The sequence below is a fragment of the Oreochromis niloticus genome, linkage group LG18 (assembly GCF_001858045.2).
Source record: "Oreochromis niloticus isolate F11D_XX linkage group LG18, O_niloticus_UMD_NMBU, whole genome shotgun sequence".
Taxonomy (NCBI): Eukaryota; Metazoa; Chordata; class Actinopteri; order Cichliformes; family Cichlidae; genus Oreochromis; species Oreochromis niloticus.
In genome coordinates, this window is record NC_031982.2 from 16,236,507 (window position 1) to 16,261,964 (window position 25,458).

Below are 25,458 nucleotides of genomic sequence, written 5' to 3' on the forward strand. Positions count from 1 at the left end.
TTTTTTTAATTGATTGTTGTCAAATAAGAACAAATAAGAAGCTAATTATAAGGATACGAGACTGGACATTATTGGACGAGCCCTTGCAGGAAGCAACGTCATTTTTTTCTCCAATTAGCAAATTACCTGCCCAAGGTGAAGGGCTCGTGCAGGTGAGGCGTGGAGGTAAATGGCGGCTCTCGACGTGGATGGCACGTTTCACCATAGCAACAATAGACGCGGTCTTTTCTTTAAATAAAGTTGCACTTACCAGTTATTATTGATAATCTACGATGTCAGAAAAAACGCCTTTATTACACTACCGACTGACCACCAGCGGCGAACCGCCTGATGGATCTAAACGCGCCGGGGTCAGAGGAGGGGTACACCCCGGACGACCCAAGGATAGGGCGGCTCAGAAGCTCGGGGTGCTGTTTGGAGTCGTCATTCCAACTTTACTGTCCATGTTCAGCGTTGTTGTGTTCCTGCGGATTGGTGAGTATCAGCAGGAGATCTTTTAAAGACTGAAAAATAAAGTCTCCACCTCAACAAAAATTAGTCCTGACACGTGTTCAGTGGATTATTTGAAGCCAAATAAGTGGTTTTCAATCATTCATGCCCGACTTCAGAATATGAAGATATTTTACTCCCCACACCCATTTTTTTCCTCAGTTATGGAGAATTAAAAATTAGTTGAATTTAATCCTGATGATTAGTTCACTAATATCACCGGTTAACTCTTCTTCATTTTCTCTGGACATCAATGCCTCACCTGTGCTATGGCCCTCTGTGAGGATCCACAGGTGCAAACTGGGGAATTGATTTGGTTTGGTTCTTGGCTTGTTCTCCTTTAGAAACTTTATAAAACAAAAAACTCCCATAAAGTTGTTTTTATAAAATATCAAACGCCTCTAGGGGTTTAAACCTGTGGCATTTAACTAAAATAGCCTGGGCCTCTAGGTTTTATAGGTCATCCAACTCATCTTCTAGTGGGTGTATTTAATGGATATTCAGGGGAGATGTGGGCTGATTAAACTTAACCTTGTGCTAATGGTCATACCCTTCTTGTCGCGCCTGCTCATTCATCTGCTTTTACAAATGCCTGGACCTTTTCTTAAAGCAGCTGTCTGAAGACCTGTGCGTATTATTATGATATATGATACACCTTTTATACAAAAGAAGAAAACACAAATGTTTTTGAAATGTGTGAAAACTTGTTTGAAACGAAAAATGACTGAATAGGAAATCAATTGGGCAAAACATTTGACTGCAAACTATTTTTTTTCTGTTCAGTAATGCAAGCAAATAACTGTAATTTGGCAACATAATTTTCTTTAAAGTGCTTTACTATTTTTCTACAATAATAATTTAACTTTAGTGTTTAAAATATTTCTATTAAATAGCTTGTGTAAACTGGTGGATTAACCATTACAGAAACGTAAAAGCTGATTTTGGTCATTACCAATACTGTTAATGTGGGGCAGCTGTGGCATAAGCCTTACACTGGGTTGTCTACTAAGTTTGTTAAGCACTTACATTTATTAAATGCTTTCCACAGACATAGTCATAAAGCGCTGTTCAACAAAATAATATACGAAAAGAAAAATCGTAGTAAATAATAGCAAAACATAGCTGGCGTGGGAGACTATTCCCAGTCCCCCTAATGAACTACTAAAGAGCTTGTTAGCGAATCCTGCAAGCAGCAAGAATTTGAGATAAATAGTCTGGACCATAGCACTTTGTATGGTGTTAAGATTAGTATGACTACTTTAACTCAAATTCTGAAATAAAGTGGGAGTAGGTGGAAAGTAAAACAGGAGTAATCTGGGCTTGCTTACTGAAACATGTTAGAAGTCAGGCTGCAGCATTTTGTATCATTTGGATTTGTAAAAAAGCTAAATCGAGGACAAACAGTAATCTACTCCCAATGACATGAATGCAGCTGAGGTGATTATGGCTTGCTATTCAAAGATCTCCATGCCTGTTGAATCTGAGTAGACTTCGGGCCTCCACTCTGCACTGCACACTCACTGTTTGAGGAAAATTGTGCTTACATGTGTAGAAAATAGACTGATACTGAAGCTGTGCAGTCAGGCTCTGATAGTTATCACGTCAGCCTGTAAAACAGTCCAACCTGTACTCATGAATAAGGGCGCTGAGTTTGGAGAAGTAACTACTGCAAGCTGTGCTCATGAGCATTCAAACTGCAGCAAATGTTATTTCTCTTCTCTGATCATTAAAAAAAATGATGCTAGAAGGTTTAAAGAGATAAAGAAATGGATGTTCAGTGAAAGATGTGCTGTTACTTGCTTATTACAGGATTTGTTGTGGGCCAAGCAGGGCTGTACCATTCTATTGCCATGCTCCTGGTGGCTTACTTCATCATCACAATGACGGTGCTCTCCGTCTGTGCAATCTCCACCAATGGGGCTCTAGATGCTGGAGGTGCCTACTGTATCCTTTTATTGCTTAGAGAGGGGAGTGGCCTTTCAAATCACACTTCGGTTAAGAATTGATTAACACACTTATTTTTTTCCCCTCTGATTTGCTTTATTGCTGTATATCCTCTAGCTCAGGGGTGCCCAATCCCAGTCCTCAAGAGCTACTGTCCTGCAGCTTTTAGATGCATCCCTACTCCAACACAGCTGAATCAAATGGTTTGATTACCTCTTCTGTATGCCACCAAGTTTGGCAAAGGCCTGATAACAAGCCATTCATTTGATTCAGGAACAAGGATGCATCTAAAAGCTGTAGGACGGTAGCTCTCGAGGACTGGGATTGGGCACCCCTGCTCTAGCTGCACAGGTGTCTCCTTTGTTTCTTTTCAGGTCTTTAGATGCCGTCTTAAAGGGGAAGTATTGAGACCAAGCTTTGCCGTTTTATATTTAAGAATCTGGCTGCAGTCAAAGGTCTTCCCTTGACTTTGAAAATGTCTTAAGGTTATGTAAGGGAAGACGTGAAGGAGATGTCATTCGAATTCAGGAAAAGATGCCGTGGTTCTAAGAGAATGCAGCCACACTTAAATTAGGCTGCTTAATTGTGCGATGGCAGCAAGTTGTCTTGAGTTGTGCACCTTTTAAAGCGTGTCTTAGCTTTGGTCCATGTGTACTTTCATGCAGGCTAGATAAAAGATGGTTAAAATTCAAATAAAAAAAGACACCAGCATCAAAAGTAAATCAGTATTATTCCTTTGAGCTTTGCTGCTCACCTACTGGCCCACTCTTTTTTTTTTTTTTTAATTTTTTTTTTTTTAAAATTATTATTCTAAATGAAGAGATGATCCCTTGTACGTCCTTCCCAAAATAAAATAATACATGATAATCCTAAAGCCTGCAAATAATTCACAAATTAGGTTTTAACTGATGCAGTGGCTTACCTTTAAATATTACATTGTCTCAAACTTTATATGCTTACTAGCCTCTTTATTAGGTACGCCTGTTCAACCGTTTACGACAGCAAATAACTATTCGGCCAATTACTTGGCAGTAACTTAACATTGTTCAGACAACCAGCTGAAGTTTAAAGTGAGCATCAAAATGGGGAACAAAATAGATTTAAGTGAGTTTGAATGTTGCATGTGTGTTGGTGGCAGACGGACTGGTCTGAGTATTCAGAAATCTGCTGCTTGGATTTTTTTATTTTATTTTTTATTTTTTTAACACAACCATCTCTAAGTTTTACGGAGGAAAAAAATGAATGCGAGATCAGAAAGCTGAGGCAACAATTTGCACAGCCTCACTAAAACTGGACAACTGAAGACTATTTAAATAAGTCCTGGGATGCAATAAAAAAATCCATCCTTATTAACACGATCAGTTCCAGCAGTCGTAGACCATTAGCTCTTTCTCTTTTCTTGTAATGATGGTCCACTGTATTCTCTCTCAGGAGATTAGAAGTGAAGCATTGAAAAAAACTTTCATTCTAATTTAGAGCATTCATCCATGTTCGTGACACTTGGTCATTTCAGTCCTTTAAGACCCCCCCCAGGGGAAAACTAATTATTCCACTGCCACCCTCAAGTCAGAAATTCCTCAACTTGGACCACCAGACATGATCAGCCGAGCCCTGGGTCCAGAGTTTGGTGGCAGCATTGGGATCATGTTTTTCCTTGCCAACATTTGCAGCAGTGCTCTCTACATTTTGGGTTTGGTCGAGGCTATTACATCTACCTTCGGGGTCCCAGAAGGTGAAGTCCATTGGGACAGGATGGGACATGTAGATGTCCCATCTACATGTCCCATACTAACTCTGTTTTACTGTCACTAAGAGGGTGCTGCAGCTGCTGCAGGTCACCATCACGTGCTGCCGTCAGGATACTGGTGGTCTCTGCTTTATGGCACCGCCCTGCTTTTCCTGTGTTTCATTGTGTGTCTGGTGAGATTGGAGTTTTTCATTGCCCTTCTTTTAGATATATTCTAAAATTACTGAGATATATTCACTGTATTTTTTGAGTTAAACAAATAAAGATTTAGAACTGAGGAATTTGAATGTTTTAAATCAACAATAATTACTGTTCCAAATTTATTTTTTTTTAAACTATACTTTTCTTTTGATGTTTATATCTGAATTTTTGATTCATGCATAGAAACGATGTATAGATATTTAATATTTAAGTGGAGTAACTTTACCAGCTTATGATTACAGGTGGGAGCCCACATCTATGCAAAAGCCACCTTCGTTATCTTCATCGTAGTCATGACAGTCCTGGCTTCGATCTTCATTAGTTTCTTCATTGTGGGGCCCACCGTGGTGACTTTGCCACATACGTCTGCAGTGAACACCACCAGCATGAGCACTGCCAATTATACTGGCTTCAGGCTACACACGCTGGAGGGAAACCTGTTCCGTAAGCGTTGGACATGTCACCACATGTGTTGATTGGCTTTTATTTAGTTTTTGCTTTGTAAGGAGAACAAAAATGCAATTACAGATCCAGTTTTCCACTAACGCCTTGAATTAGTAAAAAATGCTGACATTTCCATTCAAACATCCTTCTTGTTTGTCTAAATGACACAGTCGACCCTCCTGTCACTCCCTTTAGCCGCCTACACGGTGGACTACACCACTGGTGCCATGATGAGTTTTGCCAGAGTATTTGCGGTCATGTTCAACGGCTGCACTGGAATCATGGCAGGGTCCAACATGTCAGGTAAAACTTCATTAAAGAAATTAGGGAAGCAGTGGTGCCTTTCTCTAGCTGTGTGTCACTTCAGGAATGATGAAAACAAGTTTAACGTGCTGCGTGTTATAATTCTCGCAAAAGCCATAAAAGAAAGTCCTGTTAGAGGCCACAGAGTAAAAACCTGTAGTTATTAATATCAAATAAATTACAATGATTTTGTTTTTAAAATTTACCTTTGGTTTTTTTAGCTGCTGTGGTGTGTAGAAGTATTTTCCTTCTTCCTAATTTCTTTGTTTTTATATTTGTCACACAGATCATCAAATTCAAGTTATTCATCAAATAACTTGTTACATTACTGCATAGACCCAGGCAGATTTGAATAGCATTTTTTTTCTCTTAAAGGAAATAATTTAAACATTTAAACTGCATTTTGTATTTACTCTGGTTATTTTTTTCTATTGTTAAATTCTGTTTGAAATAAAACATGCAAATGTGACTCGCATGCAAGGAAATCAGTGAGGGGAAAAATACTTTTTCACAGCACTGTATTTACCAGCAACTGTTGACAGCCTGAAAGGGCAAATGGAAAAATATGCTGTGTGTACATAACAAGCTGTAGGTAATCGCCTGATTGCAGAGCAAAATAATGTGTTGACTAACGCGTCTCTAGAACTGCAGGTTTTTCTTGGATCCAGGCACAAATTCGGCACATGGTGTATAATGTGGGAAAGGTCTGAGTTTGGCCAAACCTTAATCTTACTATGTTTAAATGTGTTCAACATGAATGCTGATTTATTTTTCCTCCTTCAGGTGATCTGAAAAACCCTGGCTATTCCATCCCGAGAGGAACTCTTGCCGCTGTTCTTACAACTTTCATCACATACAATGTGCTGAGTCTGCTGGCGGCGTGGTCCTGTGACCGGTTAGACACACAACACACACAGACACTCTGAAACAAGTATAAACAACTACTCTCGTTTAAAATGTTGACAGTCGCTGCTTTCAGAGTCGGATCTGTGAAAACAAAACAGTGTCTGTTAAAAAAGAATTTTTCCTTCCCACTGTCACCAAGTGCTTGCTCACAGGACATCGTCTGATTGTTTCTTTCTAATGTTGTAGCATCCTTACCTTGAGGTGACTGTTGTTGTGAATTAGAACTATGTAATTAAAATTTAATAAACTTTTTAGACTTTACAACTAGTTTCACATGTCAAATTTTCCTAATTTCTCCTAGTTATCTTCTCCAAAGAGACTACAGCTTCCTGGGGGACATTAATATATTGCCACCAATGGTCACAGTCGGCATTTACTCCTCGGCCCTGTCTGCAGCAATGAGTAACCTTATTGGAGCCTCCAGGGTGCTGTACGCCCTGTCCAAAGATGACCTGTTTGGTGAGATTCTTGAGCATGTGTTTTGCTGACTGATGATTGTAATTTGTATTGCTTGTTGTCTCTAACATTAACAATTTCCTATAAGAAACCATCAGATGTGGATGCTGACCTTTTCTGTAATAAAAAGGAGTTCATTACTAATGATCAGGGCTGAAGTGTTGATCTGGATTATATAAAAGCATATCCAACTCATCTGGTCTTCTATAGCTGAGTCGACATTTTAATATTCAGCCATCTGCTGAGCTGGGTCTCCATCTCAAATGTGAGAAATTGTCACTTGTTATTAATTTCATCATGTGTCATTTTCCAAGTGGAGACATGTTAATCTGGAAAGCTTCGTTTGACAACAGATGGCACGCGGTGTTGACTTTCTCAGAAGGGAAAAAAATCCTTGTGTGGTGACTCAGTTATTTATTGGATTTGGGACGATGAGCGAAACAGACAGAGAGACTTTGCTTTTGTTAGTTGTCTAAATCTCTGCAGGTGGTGCTCTGGCAAGGAAAACCTCTCAAAGTGGAAACCCCTGGGTCTCGGTGCTTGTCTCTTGGTTGCTTGTGCAGGTAGGATATCAGTATAACATCATATGTTACATCAAATTGCATTTTCCTCTGTGCTTGAAGTTTAGACAGTCTCACCTTGAAAGCAGATATCTCATTAGCTCGTAGGCTGAGCCTAATTACACTGATCGTTTACACGTACCCAGTAATCCAGGATACAGCAACCAATTCTAAATACCTCATGAAAATAGATGAATGGTAAAGGGCAGGCACATCATCCTCCAATTCTTCTTGGTTATACTATGAAGTTCTTCCAAACACCTCAGTTCAGCATGACACACATTTTCTTTCTGCAGTCTAATGTCCTCTTCAATCAGTTTCTTGAGAGTCAGAGATGGTCCGCCCCACTACCTCTTAACATCTGTGTCCCACAGTGAGACAGCCCCAGTCGTCTCATGTTAAAGCATCACATGGCCATCATGAGGGAGTCAGTGATTGCGGGTGACACTCAAGATCTTCAGTAGGTTTCTGTAGGTGATGGGGCTCCTCCTGGAAACATTTAGGATGGCACAAAAAGACTGCTGGGTGCAGATGTGGCTAATCACCTCTTCGTAGGACATACTCATTAACTACTAACTGAAAACACTGCAGAGTTCATTCACATCACCACAGACGGCAGCCTGTCTTTGATTAGGTCAGATTTTACCTGATCATCACTTTGAAAACTAGTTTTTGAGCTCTCTGGCTAGAAAACTGAAGAAAATTTCATATAAAGGTGAAGGAAGACCTAACACTTGGAAAATACTGCTTTTTAAAACTTCTCTCCATTGATGTTGATGTTGAGGTCTGTCAGGTATACTAACAAGAGGAAACCTCACCCTTCTTGAAGACTGTAGATGCCATCACCCTTACTTACAACCACCTTCTGCTCAAACTAGTACATTAATATGATCAACATTGGCCCATAGTCAGTCAGGGCCAATACCTCAGCTCCTGAACTAACCCCAGAGTGAGAAATGGGGCATACTGACCATCAACTCTGGTGTCCTTCAGGGAAATCCACTTGCACCTTTACAATCATACTCTACACGCATTGCAGTACTGATGGCCCCACTCAGAGAAGGTTCCCAGCATGCAGCTGTTATCCTTCAGAACCTCGATTTTGCAGATAACATCTGCCTTCTTGAAGACATGATTGAAGTTGCAAAATAATTTCTGCACAGACCCAAAAGTGCTACTCAGTCTATACCTTAACACTTCTAAGACCAAGGTCATGCACATCAGTGCACCAGCTTGTTGCCCATTCGCCAAGTATGGCTCTGCCATCAGACGTGTAGACGCCCTCAAATGCATGAACATGTTTACAGTGGCAACTGTGAATAGGCGAAGCTTGGGGGGCTTCTTGTAGCTTTGCCAAGGTGCCGAAGGCTCAGATTCAAAAGTTAACCAGACTTAAAGTGTCCAAGTCACGTTTTGAAGGGTTCTTGTTCTCTTGGTCTGAATTATGGACCCTGAATAAAATTTGAAACCTAGTGAAAAAGCCAGTAATAGCATATTAAGAAAAGTAATTTTAAAAAGAAAAGAAAAGCTTTCCACATCCACCCTGTCTTCTGTTTCTAATACAGGTGGAAAAAAATAAAAATAGGATATGTGTAGTGATGCTGCATCAGCACTGACGTCATACACTGTTTGCTAAAGGTGCAGTGCTGTTTGGAGATGATTGTAAATGAAAGCTTAAAGCTGGAACAGAGGAAGAAAAATCAAGAGCAGACAAACTAATAGCTCATTTAACTTTGCTGATTCTTCAGCCACTGCTCAGCGATGCAAAAAGACTTTGAGCATCGTTGTGCTCAGCTTCAGATTTTCGCTCATTTGTCGAGTGAAGAGGACTCACAGCTTGAAAGGTTTTGGCAGGGAGACGGAGCTAAATGTTGTCAAACTAATAAGTGAATTCTTTCAGTACCATGCTGCTTGGCTTCGGCTCATTAGCTAGAGTGAAAGGATTTTTGTATTTTAAATTTTATCCTGTACATTCAGATACAGTGTAGCTGTTTAAATTTGTGGTGTCGAGGCAGCCGGGGGTTCAAAGCTATCATAGTCTACGTATGTTGAGTTTTATTGTTGCAAACATTGTTCTGTTGCATTTTAGTGATGCGTGTCAAAGCCTGTTCCCTTGGTATCATTTGACTGGATATTTTTCTGGACAAAAAAGAGAAGAATTTTTGGTCTCACTGGCATATCAGTTTGAGATTTTCTACTAAAGCCACTCTTAATTTTCACTAAAACCTGTTGTTTCCAATCGCCCCCACTAGATGGTGCTATTTGCTGGTAAATTGAACACCATTGCTGGTATTGTAGCCATCTTCTTCTTGTTGGTGTATGCTGCTGTGAACCTGGCCTGTTTGGCTCTCGAATGGGCTTCTGCACCAAACTTCAGGTACAGTGCAGCGTAAGGCTTACCTTTCTGCTTTAGATTTTATTTGCACGGGTAAAACCAAAATGGAACATTTTCATACCATGTTCTTTCATTTTTATTTATTTATTTTTTTCATTTAGACCGTCGTTCCGTTTCTTTACATGGCACACCTGCACTCTGGGCATCCTTGGCTGCCTCATCATGATATTTTTGATCAATGCAATTTATGCATTTGCCAGCATAGCCTTTATGCTGCTACTCTTGATGCTTATCCACTACCTGGGGCCCATCAGCAACTGGGGCTACATCAGCCAGGCCCTCATCTTCCACCAGGTGCATAAACAGTGTTTTTCACTCGCATGAATCACAAATATGACTTAAATATGCATGAATCACTTATTTTTAATCATTATTTACTACTTTTTCCCCGTAATTACCAAGGTGCGTAAGTACTTATTGATGCTGGATGTGCGAAAGGACCATGTTAAGTTCTGGAGGCCCCAGGTGCTTCTGATGGTTGCAAACCCTCGCAGCTGTACAGGCCTCATGACTTTCATTAATGATCTGAAGAAGAGCGGCCTCTATGTGCTTGGACACGTAAAGCTCGGTTTGCTGGGTAAGAAATGTGTACGCTGGAGCCCGATCTAGTGGATTCTTGAGTACTTTAGGTCTTACAGGGGGATATTTGTACCTCAGTGATAGTCTTTGATGAAAAGAGCTGTTATTTCTGTGTAAATCAGTTTTAATGAGTCCTAAAGTTAACAAGATTTCACAGTGAGAGGGAAAAGTGTTAAAAAAAAGTTTTCTTGTTTTCCTTATGAAAGTCTGATTCTAGTTATATTGCGTGTGTGTGTGTGTGTGCGTGCGTGCGCAGATGAGCTGCCCTCTGATCCTTTGCAGAGTCGATATGACTCCTGGCTCTGTTTAGTGGATCATCTGAAAATCAAAGCGTTTGTCAACCTGACCCTGGCCGACTCCGTCCGACACGGCGTTCAGAATTTGCTTTTCATCTCTGGCTTTGGTAGGTGGCGTTACCTTTACTGTTGTAGGATTAGGTCCTGTCTATCACTGAGCAGTAGTTATGGCAGCATTTTCATTAAAATACATAATTTTATCATTCATATTTTTCTTATTCAAAGTACAGTTGATACAAGTCTTTAATTCTAGGTGGAATGAGGCCCAACACCCTTGTCTTGGGTTTCTATGATGACTGCACTCCTCAAGACCACCTCCAAGGTCATATTCTCCTGTCTACAGGCCATAGCTTTGATACAGTCTGTTCAACCAAAGATCCTGGAGCGCAACGCTCTCCCTTCTTTCCCAGTCTGCGGGGTGCTGAGGACCCCAAAGACCTCCAGGAAGAGGAATACGTGTCTGTGATTGCTGATGCTGTAAAAATGGGAAAGAATGTGACTCTGGCTCGGTATTTCGACCAGTTCAACCGGGACAGAGTGTTAGGGACAGGAAGAAAGATCAGAGGTGTGGCCGGGCCATTCATTGATGTGTGGCCTATGAATCTTCTTCAGCCGGACAGCCATGGTTATGTTGGCATCTGCTCATTGTTTCTTCTCCAGCTGGCTTGCGTGCTTCACGATTCCCGTGCCTGGAACCAGGCGAGAGTCCGACTCTTCTTGTGCATGGAGGCTGGCTACAGTCTGCAAGAAAAGGAGGAAGCAAAGCTCCAGGGTATGCTTAGGGATCTAAGGATCTCAGCTCAGGTGCAGATGGTGGCTTGGGATGAGGTGGTGGTGCTGCACTGGCAGAGGCAAAGAGAAAGGGCCGAACAGAATGAGGAAGATGAGAGAGAAGACTGTAACCAGACATATCCCAATAATGCCTCTCAACTTACAGATGAGTACATCTGTGCGGTCAACGATATGATTTGCCGTCATGGTGTCCCTCAGCCAGCTGTGCGTTTCTTGTATTTGCCACACCCCACAGCTGATAGAAGCCGTTACCGTGCCTACCTGCACCAGGTGGACCTGTTGAGTCGAAACCTTGGGCCGACATTGCTCGTGCACGGAGTCACTCCTGTGGTTACAACTGACATCTAGAATTTTCCTGACTCTTAGTCATCAACTAGCAGAATCTAGTATCGTTCATGGATGGGGCTGTGCCTGTTGCCTCCCGATTTATTAACATGTTAGAGCCGTCAACCACAGTATCACAAACGATAAAAACATTGATGCCGCAAATCTCAGTTTTAAACTTTAATCAAACATGAATGTTACACACACACCTATTTTTTCCCCACTAATACACCAACGAACATGAGTGCTTTAGGGAGCTGAGCCTATCCCTTTGAAACTGAGATTAGGCCATAGTGGCATTAAGAAAATTAATCTGCACTTTTTTGTGTGAGAGGAGATGATTGTATTAGTAGACGGCTGATTATATATTGATGTATTAGATTCTCATTTATTTGCTAAAATATTGCTGCCACAGTTGGGTGTAATCTTGCTATTGTGTGCTTTAAATTTGGCACAGATTTATAGAAAAATAAATGATTGTATTACCTGAATGGCCTGTTTGTAGTTAATAGTTGTTAGCTACTTGATTTTACAGAGTTACACCTGAGTGTTACCTGTTGAACCTGCAGAGGGCAATATTTGCCTAGTAAACTGGCCACGGTGATCACAGCTATACAAGTAAGAATTTACAAGGCTCTTAGTGCACCACAGTGGTGCAAATACCATCTATTTGAATGTGTACTACAAATAAGCTAATATAGAGTGATCTGCTCATTTAGAACAGACTCTTCACGTGGTCGGTCTGTTTATGATCGGCTCCCTTGCCAAAATATAGAATGCAGTTCCCAGGAAAACGTCTGAAAACTTCTCAGGGCTGACAGGATCTCCTTCTGAGTCGTAATTATGGACCAAGTCAGTCTAACTAAACTAATAATAGAGTCCTATGTGTACCAAATTAAACTTGGAGTCAAGTGTTTTCATTATTATTTTGGATATGACTTCTAGGAGGATGATGTTTGCTGTATACAAACACCAAAGCACCATTTGTTTAGCACTGAGGGAGCTAAAATTAAGTCAAATGTTAGTGGAGAATGTCAAGGCGCTATGCCACAGGCTGGGTCATGCAACATGACATTGACCTGGGGTGCACAATTAAATGAACAGATGGTTTAAAGAAAAAGAAGCTATTTTGGTCTATAACCACCTTGAAATGCTGTGATGTGAGCTGAGCAAGGCTGGAAAATCAAGAAATCCCCCAAATACTCATTGTGCACTCCTTATCAGCATCTCCAGGAAACAATGCTGTTGCTAAAGAAGTTTCTTTGAACTACTAAATTCAAGACTTAGTTTTTCCAGCCTGAGCTGTGAGTGATTACTGAAGACGATCATTAAAGACATGACTGTTTTATCCAGACTGTGTTGTACTATAATTATTTCATAATGGGATTTTTACTTGTCTGCCCCCAGAATAAATCCAGTGTGCAGATGTTATATCTGCACACTGTTTTTGTGCCACAAGATAGTTTTAAAATAAGAATATGATGTAGATTATTTGATAACAAGACAAACTCATCTGTTGCTTTAAAAGATAATTAAAATACAGTGAAGATTTTCTGAATGACACTATTGTTGCGCACATGTATGCTGTGGTGGGTGAGGCGGTGCATACTGAATAAGAGCCAGCGGCATGTCGCATTTAGAGAAATTCTAATGGGTTTACAGCAGAAAACAACACCCACCTACACATTGCTGTCAAACAGTATGTGGGAGGGAATTTGTTCACAGATGGCGGCAGATCCAAGGACACAGAGGTACCTTTTTTCTCGACTTTTCTAATGAGTGCATTTACTTAGAAGTCACAAAGAAGCAATAGTGCACCAGCACCTGTGATCTGACTGTGGGCGCACATCAAGTCTGGCCCATCTTTTATATTTAAGGTTTTAAGCTGAAGGTCAGACTAATAAAAACACTTCCAGGCTGTGATACTTTTAAATGCAGATTGCTGTAGTCCATGAACAAAAAAGTAAGAAAGTGCTGTTGTTCTGACATAATGTGAAATACTGGGTATGAATACATTTTTTTTTTAGAGCTTGTAACAGCTTAATCTTGAGCTCCAAACACTCGCAGATTTCTGAGTGTTAAAGATGCTTGATTAGGTAGAATCCAACCTATATTAGTGACTGAAATAACAAATATTATTGCTTAAATTATAAATTGCTTAAAATACAAAGGAGTGCAATACAAACCTGTGCAGTTTTTTCTTGTCTGCGATTGATTTAATAATGTTGGGATTGGTCTACAGCAGGGGTGGGGAACTCCAGGCCTCAAGGGCCGATGTCCTGCAGGTTTTAGATATCACTCTGGGCCAACACACCTGAATCAAATGATTAGTTCATTACCAGGCCTCTGGAGAACTTCAAGACATGTTGAGGATGTAATTTAGCCATTTAAATCAGCTGTATTGGATCAAGGACACATCTAAAACCTGCAGGACACCGACCCTTGAAGCCTGGAGTTCTCCACCCCTGGTCTACAGGCTTCTGGTGCAGCAAATCTTTCCATTTTAGGCCTGTTAGCCTTGCTTACGGTAGAACATTACAATGTTCGGCAGTTAGAAGTGAAATATTACTAAATTAAAGGCTAGAAATCTTAAAAATCTATATATATTTTGGGGATTATAAATCTACACACATTTCCTTGACACATCAGTGTCCAAAATGACAAATAAGAGCCAGTCAGGGGTTATAAGAAAAGCAAAGAAAAATGCTCCTAACAAAACAATTATGTTTACTTACTGGTTTTTCACAAATGAAAACACCTTCTAGTATCCACCCCTGAACCTAAATCTTTCCAAACAATCAGACTCTCCTCTTGTCTGTGTGTGTGTGTGTGTGTGAGTGAGAGAGAGAGAGAGAGAGAGAGATTCCTGGTCCAGTCTCCAGGAGCAGTGAATGAGATGAGCAGCCACAAAAAGAACAGCTGGTTTCTTGAATGTAATTATTAAAAAAAAGCCAGGTTAAATACATACAGAGTCTAACTCTCTACTTAGCTGCTCTTTTAAACATGCAGAGTAATTGTATGCACAGCTTGATTTGAGTGGGGAACAAGTCCAATGGGCATTGGCAGTCAGGGAGAGGACAGAGGAGGAGATGACAAAAAGACTACTGGAGTCTCATTGCTGGGCAAGGATTTAAACACAGCAGTTAAATGGAGAGAAATCACACTGAGAGGATTAGTCAGAATGAAAGACAAATACTGAGGGCTGCACTTCAGCACCAAACAGCTGTGTATCCACCCAGTGTCACCACCTTTGCTCCACTTTGAAAATGTTAATGAGCACCTGCTCTCAGTCATTTGAGCTGACCGGAGAGCTGCAAAGCTTATAGAGAGTTTATAAAGAGATAAAGTGAATAATGAGCAGAAACGAGTTCAGTTTATTGCTGCGGTGTTCCACAACAGTCCCAGTCCCTCAGTGTGGCTCCCATTGGGAAAATGAATTGCCCACCAGTTTGGCATGACACTGAGCTGGCTGATGCAATTTGCCAACAGCAGATTTAGTGATTGTGGGCAACAGCTATAATGCATCTTGTGACGAAAAGACTGTGCCAACTGTTGCATACGTCACATTTGCTGCAGAGCTGCATATCTTTCGTATAAGTGTATCGACACCCGCCTACACCTCACTGACAAACTGCGTGTGGGAGGGAGCGCGTTCACAGGCGGAGGCAGCCTGGACTCTGAGCACTATAAGGGGATGCCACGTTCGCAGTCATAAAAGTAACTCGGAGTGTTCAACTATTTTGGACTGGATACAGCGTGCAGTAGTCCTACATGCCTCCTACATGGAGAAGGCTTTTTGCTTTAAGCGCGTATTTCTCGTGCAGCACTGGGGACTGGTTTGAGGGGGATTCCTTCGTGCCCACAGGTTGAATCACTTCCGACTGACCAGCTGTAGAATGGAGAATTGCTGATATATGAAAAGTATAAAGAAGGATCAGTAATGAAAGAAAAGAAAAACTGGACCTGCCTTTAGTCTTTAATTAGTGTACAAAAAACAAAATACTATAGACAGTTTGAGAGAAGGGGATAGATTAATGCCCTCCTGACAAAAGGTTTAAATTAGGTCCAAAACCTTACATAGAATTCAGGTGGTCAGATCAATCCTCCAACTTCACATAAATGGTATGAGAAACATCAGAGAAGCAGATTGTAGATATGATTGTAGATATGGCAGCAAAAATGCTAATGACTAAAAATAGTTAAGCTGCTCATATGTTGCTGCTGGGATGACGATATCTTTGCTAAATTTCTGTTCTGAAATATGTTGGCTTGGATTTGAGATGGTCGGTCTGCTCGTCTTTATGCCAGCCCAAAAGTTTGTATGCTGTTTCTACAGCCATAAGCAGCGTTCCATAGGATGTATTGTATAATTTATAAGTGAAAGCAAATCAAATGCTTCTGCAAATTAAATGCTTCTGCTTCTATTTGTGCCTCAGACTCTATCCAATCCTTCAAATCAAGATTGAAAGCTTACTTATTTAACCTGGCTTCCGACCAGTTAATACCCTTATTCCATCTAATCTAATTAATTTTACTGCTGTTTTCTTTTAACTTCTTAGTTGATATTTTGTATCCGTGAACTGACCTTCCTTCTGAATTGAGGTTCGATACCTATTTTACTTAACCTTTCTGGTCTATTAGTGCCTCCTGTCTGCGCTAGTGCTAGTGCCCCATCTGTACTTTGTTAATTGATTTATGTTGATTTTCTGTATTAATGTGAAGCATTTTGGTGTGCCTTTGGGTTTTTAAATGTGCTATATAAATAAAACTGTATTGTATTGTATTGCATATCATCCTCTACAAGCAGTATGACAACGATTTTTGGTTCTTTTACTTTGTCACAGACTGTTGTTCAAAGACAAAGAACGACAAATTTGCAAACTGCCATTAACATACAAAGAGCAGTCTGGGAAAGGAAGTATATTTCACGTATAAATTAACATGCCATTTCATTAGGCACACCTTGCTAGTACTGGGTTTAACTGCCTGCTTCTTTTAGAGCTGCATTAATTCTTTGTTTCACAGTTTCAATAAGGTGCTGGAAACAGTCCTCAGAGATTTTGGTCCATATTAACGTGATTGCATCACACAGTTGCTGTAGATTTATCAGCTGCACATCCATGATCCAAATCTCCTGTTTCACAACATCCGAAAGGTGCTGTATTGGTCTGTGATCTGGTGACTGTTTCTGTGTCACGCTCAAGAAACCAGACTGAGGTCATTTGAGCTGGAAGCAGCCATCAGAAAATGTATACACTGTTGTTGTAAAAGTATAGACATGGACAGCAGCAATACTCGCGTAGGCTGTGGTGTTTAAGTGATGCTCATTTGGAACTAAGGGGCCCAAAGTGTGCCAACACAATATCCCCTATGAAGAAGGCATTTCCACTCAGCTAATTCAATGGATAATTTTTGTTTTTCTGATCACTCTCTGTAAACCCTAGAGATGACTGTGTGGGAAAATCCCAGTAGATCAACAGTATTCACTCAGAGCAGCCCGTCTGGCACCAACAACCATGCCATGTTTATCATCTTTCTTTCACATTCTGATGCTTGGTTTGAATTTCAGCAGGTCATCTTGACCATGTCTACATGCCTAAATGGAGTAAATTGCTGCCATGTGATTTACTCATCAGATATTTACGTGAAAGAGCAGCTGAATGGGTGTACCTAATGAAGTGGCGGTGGGTGTAATTCACCAGCGTTCTAGGCATATAAGCAGTACTCCATACTCTTTAAACAGCTGATGGATGACGGTGTGTTTTTGTCACAACTGTCCTCACGTGTCTTCAAGCATAATTGTGGTATTATCAAGTCTTTTCTGAATTTCCTTCTCTGACATCTCCTCTGTAGTCTTGTCATTATTAAATCTCTGAAAAGACACATCTATAAGTTCTGATTAACCATCAGCTGCATTTTCTTAAAGTATGAGGACCACTCAAGTGAAAAATAGTGTGAGTGGGAGCTGACCGCATAGTGCTGCCAATATATGTACGCTGATGTAAAATTTTCCCACATCATCTGCCTCTACTCTCTGGATCTGCACTAGTGACGTAGTTCAAACTGCTGTTACTGTGGAAATAGCTCCACTTCATGTGAGAGTGGGCGGACTGGGAGGATATGTCGACAGTTTAGTCCTGTGGAAGTGTACGATTCTTTCTCCTCCTGCTGCCACAGCATCCATAGGCCTAGTTCAGGTTGAGATTTTACTAGAATCTTTCTTGCCAAAGAAATACTTGATCTTAAGAGTTTCACTTCCTGGTTAAATACATGTTAATAAATAGTCAGTTCCTAGCATATTATTTATTTTGTAACTGGGGGATAAACAAAAGAAGGCTTTATGAGTTTGTTCTGTCAGTTAAATAGACAGATTTTTGTCAAATTTGGTCATGACTTAAAGGAGGAAGTGACTCGTTTTAGATGCATTTGTGTCTCCATTTGCTGCCCTACATAAAGCAAATATAACTGTTATCAATTGAGACCACAGCAGGACCTTGGGCACAGTGTCAATAAAAATACTGATAGCTTTGGTGTATGTTTGCTTTCAACTTATTCACTGCTTTTATTTGATAGTCGTTTACTGTATCACATTGCTTTATTCTTTGCACACAGGTGGCTAAACTGGGGCACTTGGCCGAACCTGATGCAGCTTTCCCTGAATAAACTTTCCTTCATGAAGGTTATAATGTCCATTTTTAACCCTCTTGGAGAACTGGTCTAATTTCAGATTTAAATTTAAGGTGCTGCTGAAGTGTAGCTCATTACATGGATGGTCCTTTTGATAACAGAAACACCTCTCTGTGTAATACAGTGCAGTTAAAAAGCGACACAACCTGTCGCCTTCAAAGACCAACATGGAGTGGCATTTCAAGTCTGATGGTAAGCGTTAAACTATTCCGTCATACAGCACTTTATTCTGCTGAGCTGTCCTTGGACTGTAGTAGGAAGCATATGGAGAAACTCCACACAGGCACAGTGGAAACATGGAAATGTCATAAAGAGATGTCTTAGCTAAAGTTTGAACCAGGAACCTTTTTGATGTGAGGCGGCAGTGCTCACCAAAATGAACACAAAGTTTAGGAAGCACTATCAGATGATTTTGGAAATAATAAAAAAAGAAAATAACAACCTTCTTGAAGGGCAGTTGTGTCAGTGAGGTGTCCCTAATAAATTGACAACCCAATTTCAATTGCCACATAAATGTTTAGCATATGCTCAACTTTAATAAATAAATAAACAAATAAATAAAATTCTTCACCCTCAATAAACACAAAATAACTATTTTATTTAACATGCAAGTCAAATATTTAAAATCAAACGTTAATTAATTCAAATAATTCATTATTAAGGTAAATGTGCTCGGTATAAACTGAATGTATACCAATCAAGGAAGTTTCAGTTGACCAGATTTCATCAAATTTAGCATTTTATGTTGTGTTTATGTAACAAAATAACCTGCTTACATTTACAGTCTGTGTGTTTTCCGTCATGGAGGCACAAATGACACCACAGAGGCTCGGAGATCTGCAAAATAATATCTTAGACCAGAAAACTACCCAGATCTTAATGGGACCAAGGATCAGGGGTTAATCACTGAACTGTGATCAGCTTGGAGCGTTGATATGGCAGGAATGGATCTCCACAGAGAACTACAGAGGTTACAAAGAAGAGTCAGCACATTAAATCCTGACTCTGTGCATATACTTTGATTTGATTTTGATTTGATTTGATTTGATATGATATACCTTTATTAGTCCCACAAGGGGAAATTTCATAAGGCTGCCGACCTATTGCACGCAATGGCGGTGCCATCTTACCCTCCGACCATACATACATTACACAAAAACATCACATGGGGAAGACAGGTCAGAGAGGTATAACAATGGAAAATGCACCACATGAGGAAAGATAAGGAGAAAAAAAATAACTCCTCCCAGACTGAGCTCCAACAGGGAGATCAGTTTGAGAACAGAAAAAAAACACCTCTGCACATAGCACATGGAAAAAAAAAAACAAACTTGATTTATTTACCAATAAAGGTCTTTGAAACTTAAAGAACAAAACATGACCTTGGGTCTCAGCATCCTCCACAGGCTCAGCTAGAAGTCTATTAGCCACTTTTGATTGTTGGAGCTCAGGAAGTTGCGACTGTCAGACTTCATTTCTTGACTTTATCAGGATTCCTTTAGATCACTTTATGTAATAGAATATTATCACATGCCTACAACAGTAACTTGTATGATCCTAAATGACTCACTGTTTGCCTTGAGTGATTCTGATGGTCATGCAGTGGCTGTCTCACGCCACCCCCACATAGCGGGGATGCCCTTGTTTTTATGGAGGCCTTGACAGCAGCATGGACCGATGGGCTGATTTGCGTCAGTCTCACTCTTTTACATCCAGGGACCAAACAAGGGAGCTGCTTATGTTGCATCATGATGTCTCATAATGTTTGTCAGCCATCAGCGGTTTACATGGGTATTACTAATCCCAGTTCAGTGAAATATTAGGATGTCTGCGTCACTGATTGCGTAGCAGTGGATTAGTAGGTTTACGTTTTGGAGCTTTGTAGCAGTGGCACTGGAAGCACTTTAATCATCCATCCATCCATCCATCCATCCATCCATTTTCTTCCATTTTCCTAATGCAGGGTTGTAGGGAGTCTGTCTGAGTTTTCACAGGGTTACTTTACTTTTTACTTTACTTTTTGTTACTTTCAATCTTTAGTTTATACTGTATGGATTAAATGGACTTTCTCTCTGAATAGCTTCTTTCTTCGTAAATATAAATCTACCTTTTGTCTTTTTACATTCGTCATACACGAATGTGTGAATGCAAGAGGATGTGACTGGAGTCTGGGTGTCATCTTTGTTTTTGGGAGGTTGGACATGTCTGGCACGCCCACTTTCTCACCTTTTCACATTGCCCTGGCTCAGCCTGCTGCACGGCACAACACACCCGGCACAAGTCAAATCTGGCTAGTTCTTTCTGCCATCTGGTGCTCTCTTCCTTATATGGAAACAGTTTTTCTGTGTAAGCACAGACAGATGATCTGTGGACCCAGATAATGGTGAACTGAATGATACCGGAAGTTAGACCACAACTATTTTGATTTGGTTTCAGTAATAGTTTAGAAGTATACCGCAAAACACTTTTATGTGCTCTCTTGGTTTTTATTTAAAGGGTTTACACCAGGCTGGCTCATTTGGAAACGTGTGCACCACGCAATCATTTTACAAATCTTGAAATCAATGATGTCCAACAATCATAGATGTTCAAAACCTTCTTGATTGTATTTGTGAATACAAAACAACATAACTTTCAGATTTAAAATTGTGACGGGATGAGATCTTCTACGGTGCTTCCTTATTTATACCTTGTGCTATCACCAACTTGGTGCCTCACAGTATGTCTCTGAATCAGTGATCAGACGTCAGAGGAACAGTGCATGAGGTGCAGTGTTTGTTGACCAGTAGGATTTTTAGCACAAGCACTGTAACAGTGAAGCTGTTGGAGCACAGGCAGTGAAGGTGGAGGGGTTTAAATACCTGGGGCCAACCATTCAAAACACCAGACAGCACAGAAGAGAGGTGAAAAAGATAGTGGAGTAGGTTGAAATGAGTGTCAGGGGTGATTTGTGACAGAAGGATAGCAGCAGGGGTGAAAGGGAATGTTTACAACATGGTGAGACCTGCTATGATGTATGGTTTGGAGATAGTGGCACTGATAAAAAGACAGGTGGCAGAGTTTGAAGATGCTCAGATTTTTATTGGGAGTCAGAGGGACTCAATCATTTTGAGACAAAGTTATATGGTTTTGACTAAAGCAGAGGGGGGATAGTGGATACATGGGACACATTATGGAGCTGCCAGGCAAGTGAAAAAAAGGAAGACCAAAGAGGAGGTTCATGGATACTGTGAAGGAGGACATGCAGAGGGTTAGTGTGACAGAGGAGGAAGCTCGGGAAAGGGTGAGATGCCAGGGGGCAGATCATCCTCTGTGGCGACCCCTAGAGGGAGCAGCTGATAAAGGCAAAATATGACTTTGCATTGTATTTTACCTTCCACGGTGAATGCATGTATGATCAGTGGCCTTCAAGCTGAAATTGTATCACGAAAGGAATATGAGGGAGGGCTGCATGGTAGCTTTATGGTTAGTGACTCTGTGTGAAAAGATGAGTAGCACGTGTCGCCCTCTGTCTGTGTGGGCTTCCTCCAGCTGCTTCTGTTTCCAGAAGTGCAGGCCAGATGGAGACTACAGACCACTAGGTGTGTGTAATGTGTCTGTCTGTCTTCGTGCTGAGGTTAGCTGGGATATGCTCCAGCCTCTTACACATGATGAGATATTCAGTGTAGGATGAGAGATAGCTTCACATAAATCAGTTGGATTAGTTCACAGAAACATAATCGGTTGTTGATATCACACAGAGGAGCAAACTGTAGAAAAATAAACTGGCTGTACATAAATATGAGCCATAGGCCACATACTCTACTCTCATGGCAAGCATACTACAAAATGAATAATGTGTAAGTAACAATAAATGTGGGTAAATTCATGCAACCTATTTTGAGATCTCAGTATTAATCACAGAGCTTTTTGATACACCCACAGACAGTTAACACAAAAGACTTCCAATATGTCACCAAGCTTCACTAAGAAGAATGTGGGAAGCCACTATGTGACTGATTTTTTCCTGCCTCTGTGAACACACACTGCTTAGTGGCAACTGGAACAAATGTAAGTGCCTGCTACACCAGCTACTCCAATGCCACACATTTAAAACTTGGCACTGCCTCACACAGGCAACCTGTGATACATTACTGTAAATAGAGAACAGGAAGAAATGCAAGCATCAACACAACCACAAAATGTGTTTAACTGTAAGGATTTACAATTTAAATTTCTTATAATGTAACTGGAGCAAAAGTGAAGGGTAAACATGAATGTTGGGGTCGACCACTAAGACTTTGGGGCAAAAGACAAGTCAACAACCACAAGCTATTTGACCACAGGCTGATGTCTGTACAAAAGAGACCCCTGTAGGGACATTTTAATGTTGAAGATTTTGAATTGCTTCCTTCTGACTGTGCTAAGAGTTGTTACTGGGCAATATGAACGTTTTATGCATTCATGTATGTAAAATCTGAATCATGTCTTGCTGTATAATGGACTAATTACTATGTAAGAACCAGTGTATAGATATACTTTATATACAAGAGCCTTTTAAACATGAGTACAGGCTACATGTACCACCAGTTTGTTCACCTTTCTAGTACTGGGTTGTGCCTCCTTTTTCCTCCAGAACATCCCCATTTCTTGGTGGTGCAGATTCCCCATGGTTGCTGGAACATTCCTCAGAGATTTTGATTCACATAGATGTGATAGCGCCATGCAGTTGCTGCAGATTTGTTTGATGCACATCCATGAGATTAATTTCCTGTTCCTACTTATCCTAAAGTTGATCTATTGGATATGACTGTCATGTTAAATAAACCAGTTTTAGATGTGTTGAGCTTTGTGACATGGTGTGCTACCTGTTGGAAGTAGCCATCAAAAGATGGTTAGCGACAATACGCAGATAGGCTGTGGCTTGTATCCCACACACCATCACACCACTACCAGTCTGAATCACTGATACAAGGCAGAACAGGTCCATGTTTTCATGTTGCTTATGCCAAATTCTGAATGTTCATACTATTTTTCATCTGGCTGTTGCATCAGCAATGTTTCTCCAGTCTTCTGTTTTGTGAAGTGTAGCCTCAGTTTCTTGTTCTTAGCTGACAGAAGACCCAGACACAGCATGGTCTTCTGCTGCTCTAGTCCATCTGCTTCAAGGCTGGACATGCTGTTCATTCAGAGAATGCTCTTCTGCATACTTTGGTTCTAACATGTCTGTGCTTGAGTTTCTTTTGCCTTCCTGTCAACTTGTACCAGTCTGGCTATTCCTCTCTAACCTCTGACATCAGCAGGAAATTTTCACACAGCTGCCACTCACTGGAAATGTTCTCTTTTTCAGACCATTCTCTGTAAACCCTATGGATGTGTGGAAAAATCCCAGGAAAATCAGAGTTTCTGAAATACTTAGAGTAGGTCATCTGCTGCCAGCAACCATCCCATGTTTAAAGTCACTTAGATCACCTTTCTTCCTCATTCTGATGCTCAGTTTGAACTTCAGCAGGTCGTCCTGACCATGTCCACATGCTTTAAATGTGCTCAGTTGCATAACTGAGATACTTATGTCAACAAGCAATTGAATGGGTGTATCTAATAAAATGGCTGGTGAAAAATGAACATTTGTAAAATGTTTAGGTGCATTATTATTAACTAAGAAATAGACTGGTTCTTATATAGCACTGTTCTACCCTAACTGAGCACACAAAGCACTGTTTTTATAGAAATCATGCCACATTCACTTGTTTCTATGCCTACTATCTACCATTCATACAAATTCACATCAGAGAGAGACTTGGAGTTAATATGTTGCTCAAGGATATTTGGCACTGGAGAAGACAAGAAGGGAACCCCCAGCCTTCAGCTTAATAGGTGACCTGCCCTATCTCCTGAGCCACAGCCACCTCAACACATATTATTATTATTATTATTATTATTATTATTGGCGTCGTTGTTATTTTTTTTTTTATTATTATTATTATTTCCCTGTAGCTCAGTATCTGTTTAAGTCCACGATATCTAAAAAATAAAATAAGGCAGAAAAAAACCTACATTCAGCCACAAGAGGGACAGGTCGTCCTGCAGAGAGTGTGCCTCCCCACAGAGCCCTGACCTCAACATCATCCTCTCATTATATGAAGAGACAGAAGTGAAGAGACCTGTGTGTATGCCTACCTGAAGGAACCACAACTCTAAGAGGAACGGTTGTCACACCAAAATATAATTATTATTCATTATTTAATTTTACTACTTGAGTTATGTGACTAGTCTTCAAACAGGAAAAACAAAAACAAACAAATACAAAAAAAATGAACAAAACCTGCCTTTATATTTTGATACGTCATCATCAGATGATTTTGCACACTTCTGTGTTACGACATATCTTAGAAGCAGCATCAGCAACAAGTTCCCACTTATTTTTATATAAGGGTGACTGTAATTAGATAACAGCCGCGATCAATGAGACCTTGGGTTATATCACATTATTTTAGGAGAGTCAAGGAACTTTTCTGCTTAGGCGAATGACTGCGCACTTCAGCCACATTGGTCATACACACACTTGTATAACCGTTTAGATAACAGTCGGCCGCTGTGAGCCGCTGTGAGCCAACCATCGCCACTGCTTCATTCACCGGCAGCTGCGTCGTAGTGATTTGCTCTCGCTTCTCTCACGCCGGCAGTAGCCGTGGGTTTCCACGTGAAAGCGGTGACACACTTATATAAAAGGAGTGGCATAAGGGGGGACCAATCACAGTGCGGAGCGGCGGTTGGAGCCCCCGCCCGTGGGGGGGCGGCTGGCGCTGATTCGATGCGAGCGCCGTGACGTAGAGACCGACAGGTTCGTGGGCCAATGAGCGAAGGAGCTGGAGGATCGCTATCGAAATGAGGTCACTGCCAGCGCTGGAGATCCAGGGCACAGTCCCGGTGTGAGTGGAAATCAGAACGGGGTAGAGGGCATCGCTGAGAGACGAACGCAGGGCTGTCGGGACCCGCTAATCATCGCAGTACGGATCCAACCGCTAAACTGCACCAGAGGCTAGCCTGTATTTCCCGGAGACACCCGGAGCTAAAGACGATCAGCCTTCTGTCAGGTTGGTGGGAGTTTCTCCTTTCTTTCTTTCTTTTGTGCGTAAGACGCTGCAGCGCTTCTCCGGGTTGTCTTGAACGTGTAGAGGTGAAGCAGACTCCACTTTTATCCAGCTGTGCTCTGAATGTGTAAAAAGGTTCTGCTGTGGGATCGCGGGAGGTCAAAGTTGCATAACTGTGTGTTGCCGTGAGGGTCAGGAGACTCCAACGGGACACCGGCTGTGCCCATGTAACAGCGGGGGCGGAACGAAACTCGCCGCACTT

General features: G+C 41.0%; 2 protein-coding genes across 2 annotated transcripts in view; both read left to right on the plus strand.

Moving 5' to 3' along the window:
- The first annotated feature begins 116 nt into the window (after positions 1–116).
- Positions 117–11,927, plus strand: LOC109194297 (solute carrier family 12 member 9). The gene is made up of 14 exons (XM_019347603.2): positions 117–474; positions 2,299–2,433; positions 4,028–4,165; positions 4,247–4,353; positions 4,624–4,825; positions 5,021–5,128; positions 5,912–6,023; positions 6,336–6,493; positions 6,977–7,053; positions 9,303–9,427; positions 9,547–9,739; positions 9,848–10,022; positions 10,281–10,427; positions 10,574–11,927. Exons 1-14 carry the CDS (start codon positions 273–275, stop codon positions 11,458–11,460), a joined length of 2,766 nt encoding a protein of 921 aa, XP_019203148.1. The 5' UTR covers positions 117–272; the 3' UTR covers positions 11,461–11,927.
- A 12,903-nt stretch (positions 11,928–24,830) lies between these two features.
- Positions 24,831–25,458, plus strand: part of per2 (period circadian clock 2) — a 33,172-nt gene continuing 32,544 nt past the window's right edge. The window contains exon 1 of the mRNA XM_005476307.4: positions 24,831–25,199. The gene's annotated coding sequence lies outside the window, so the exon portion shown is untranslated. The remainder of the gene's footprint in view (positions 25,200–25,458) is intronic.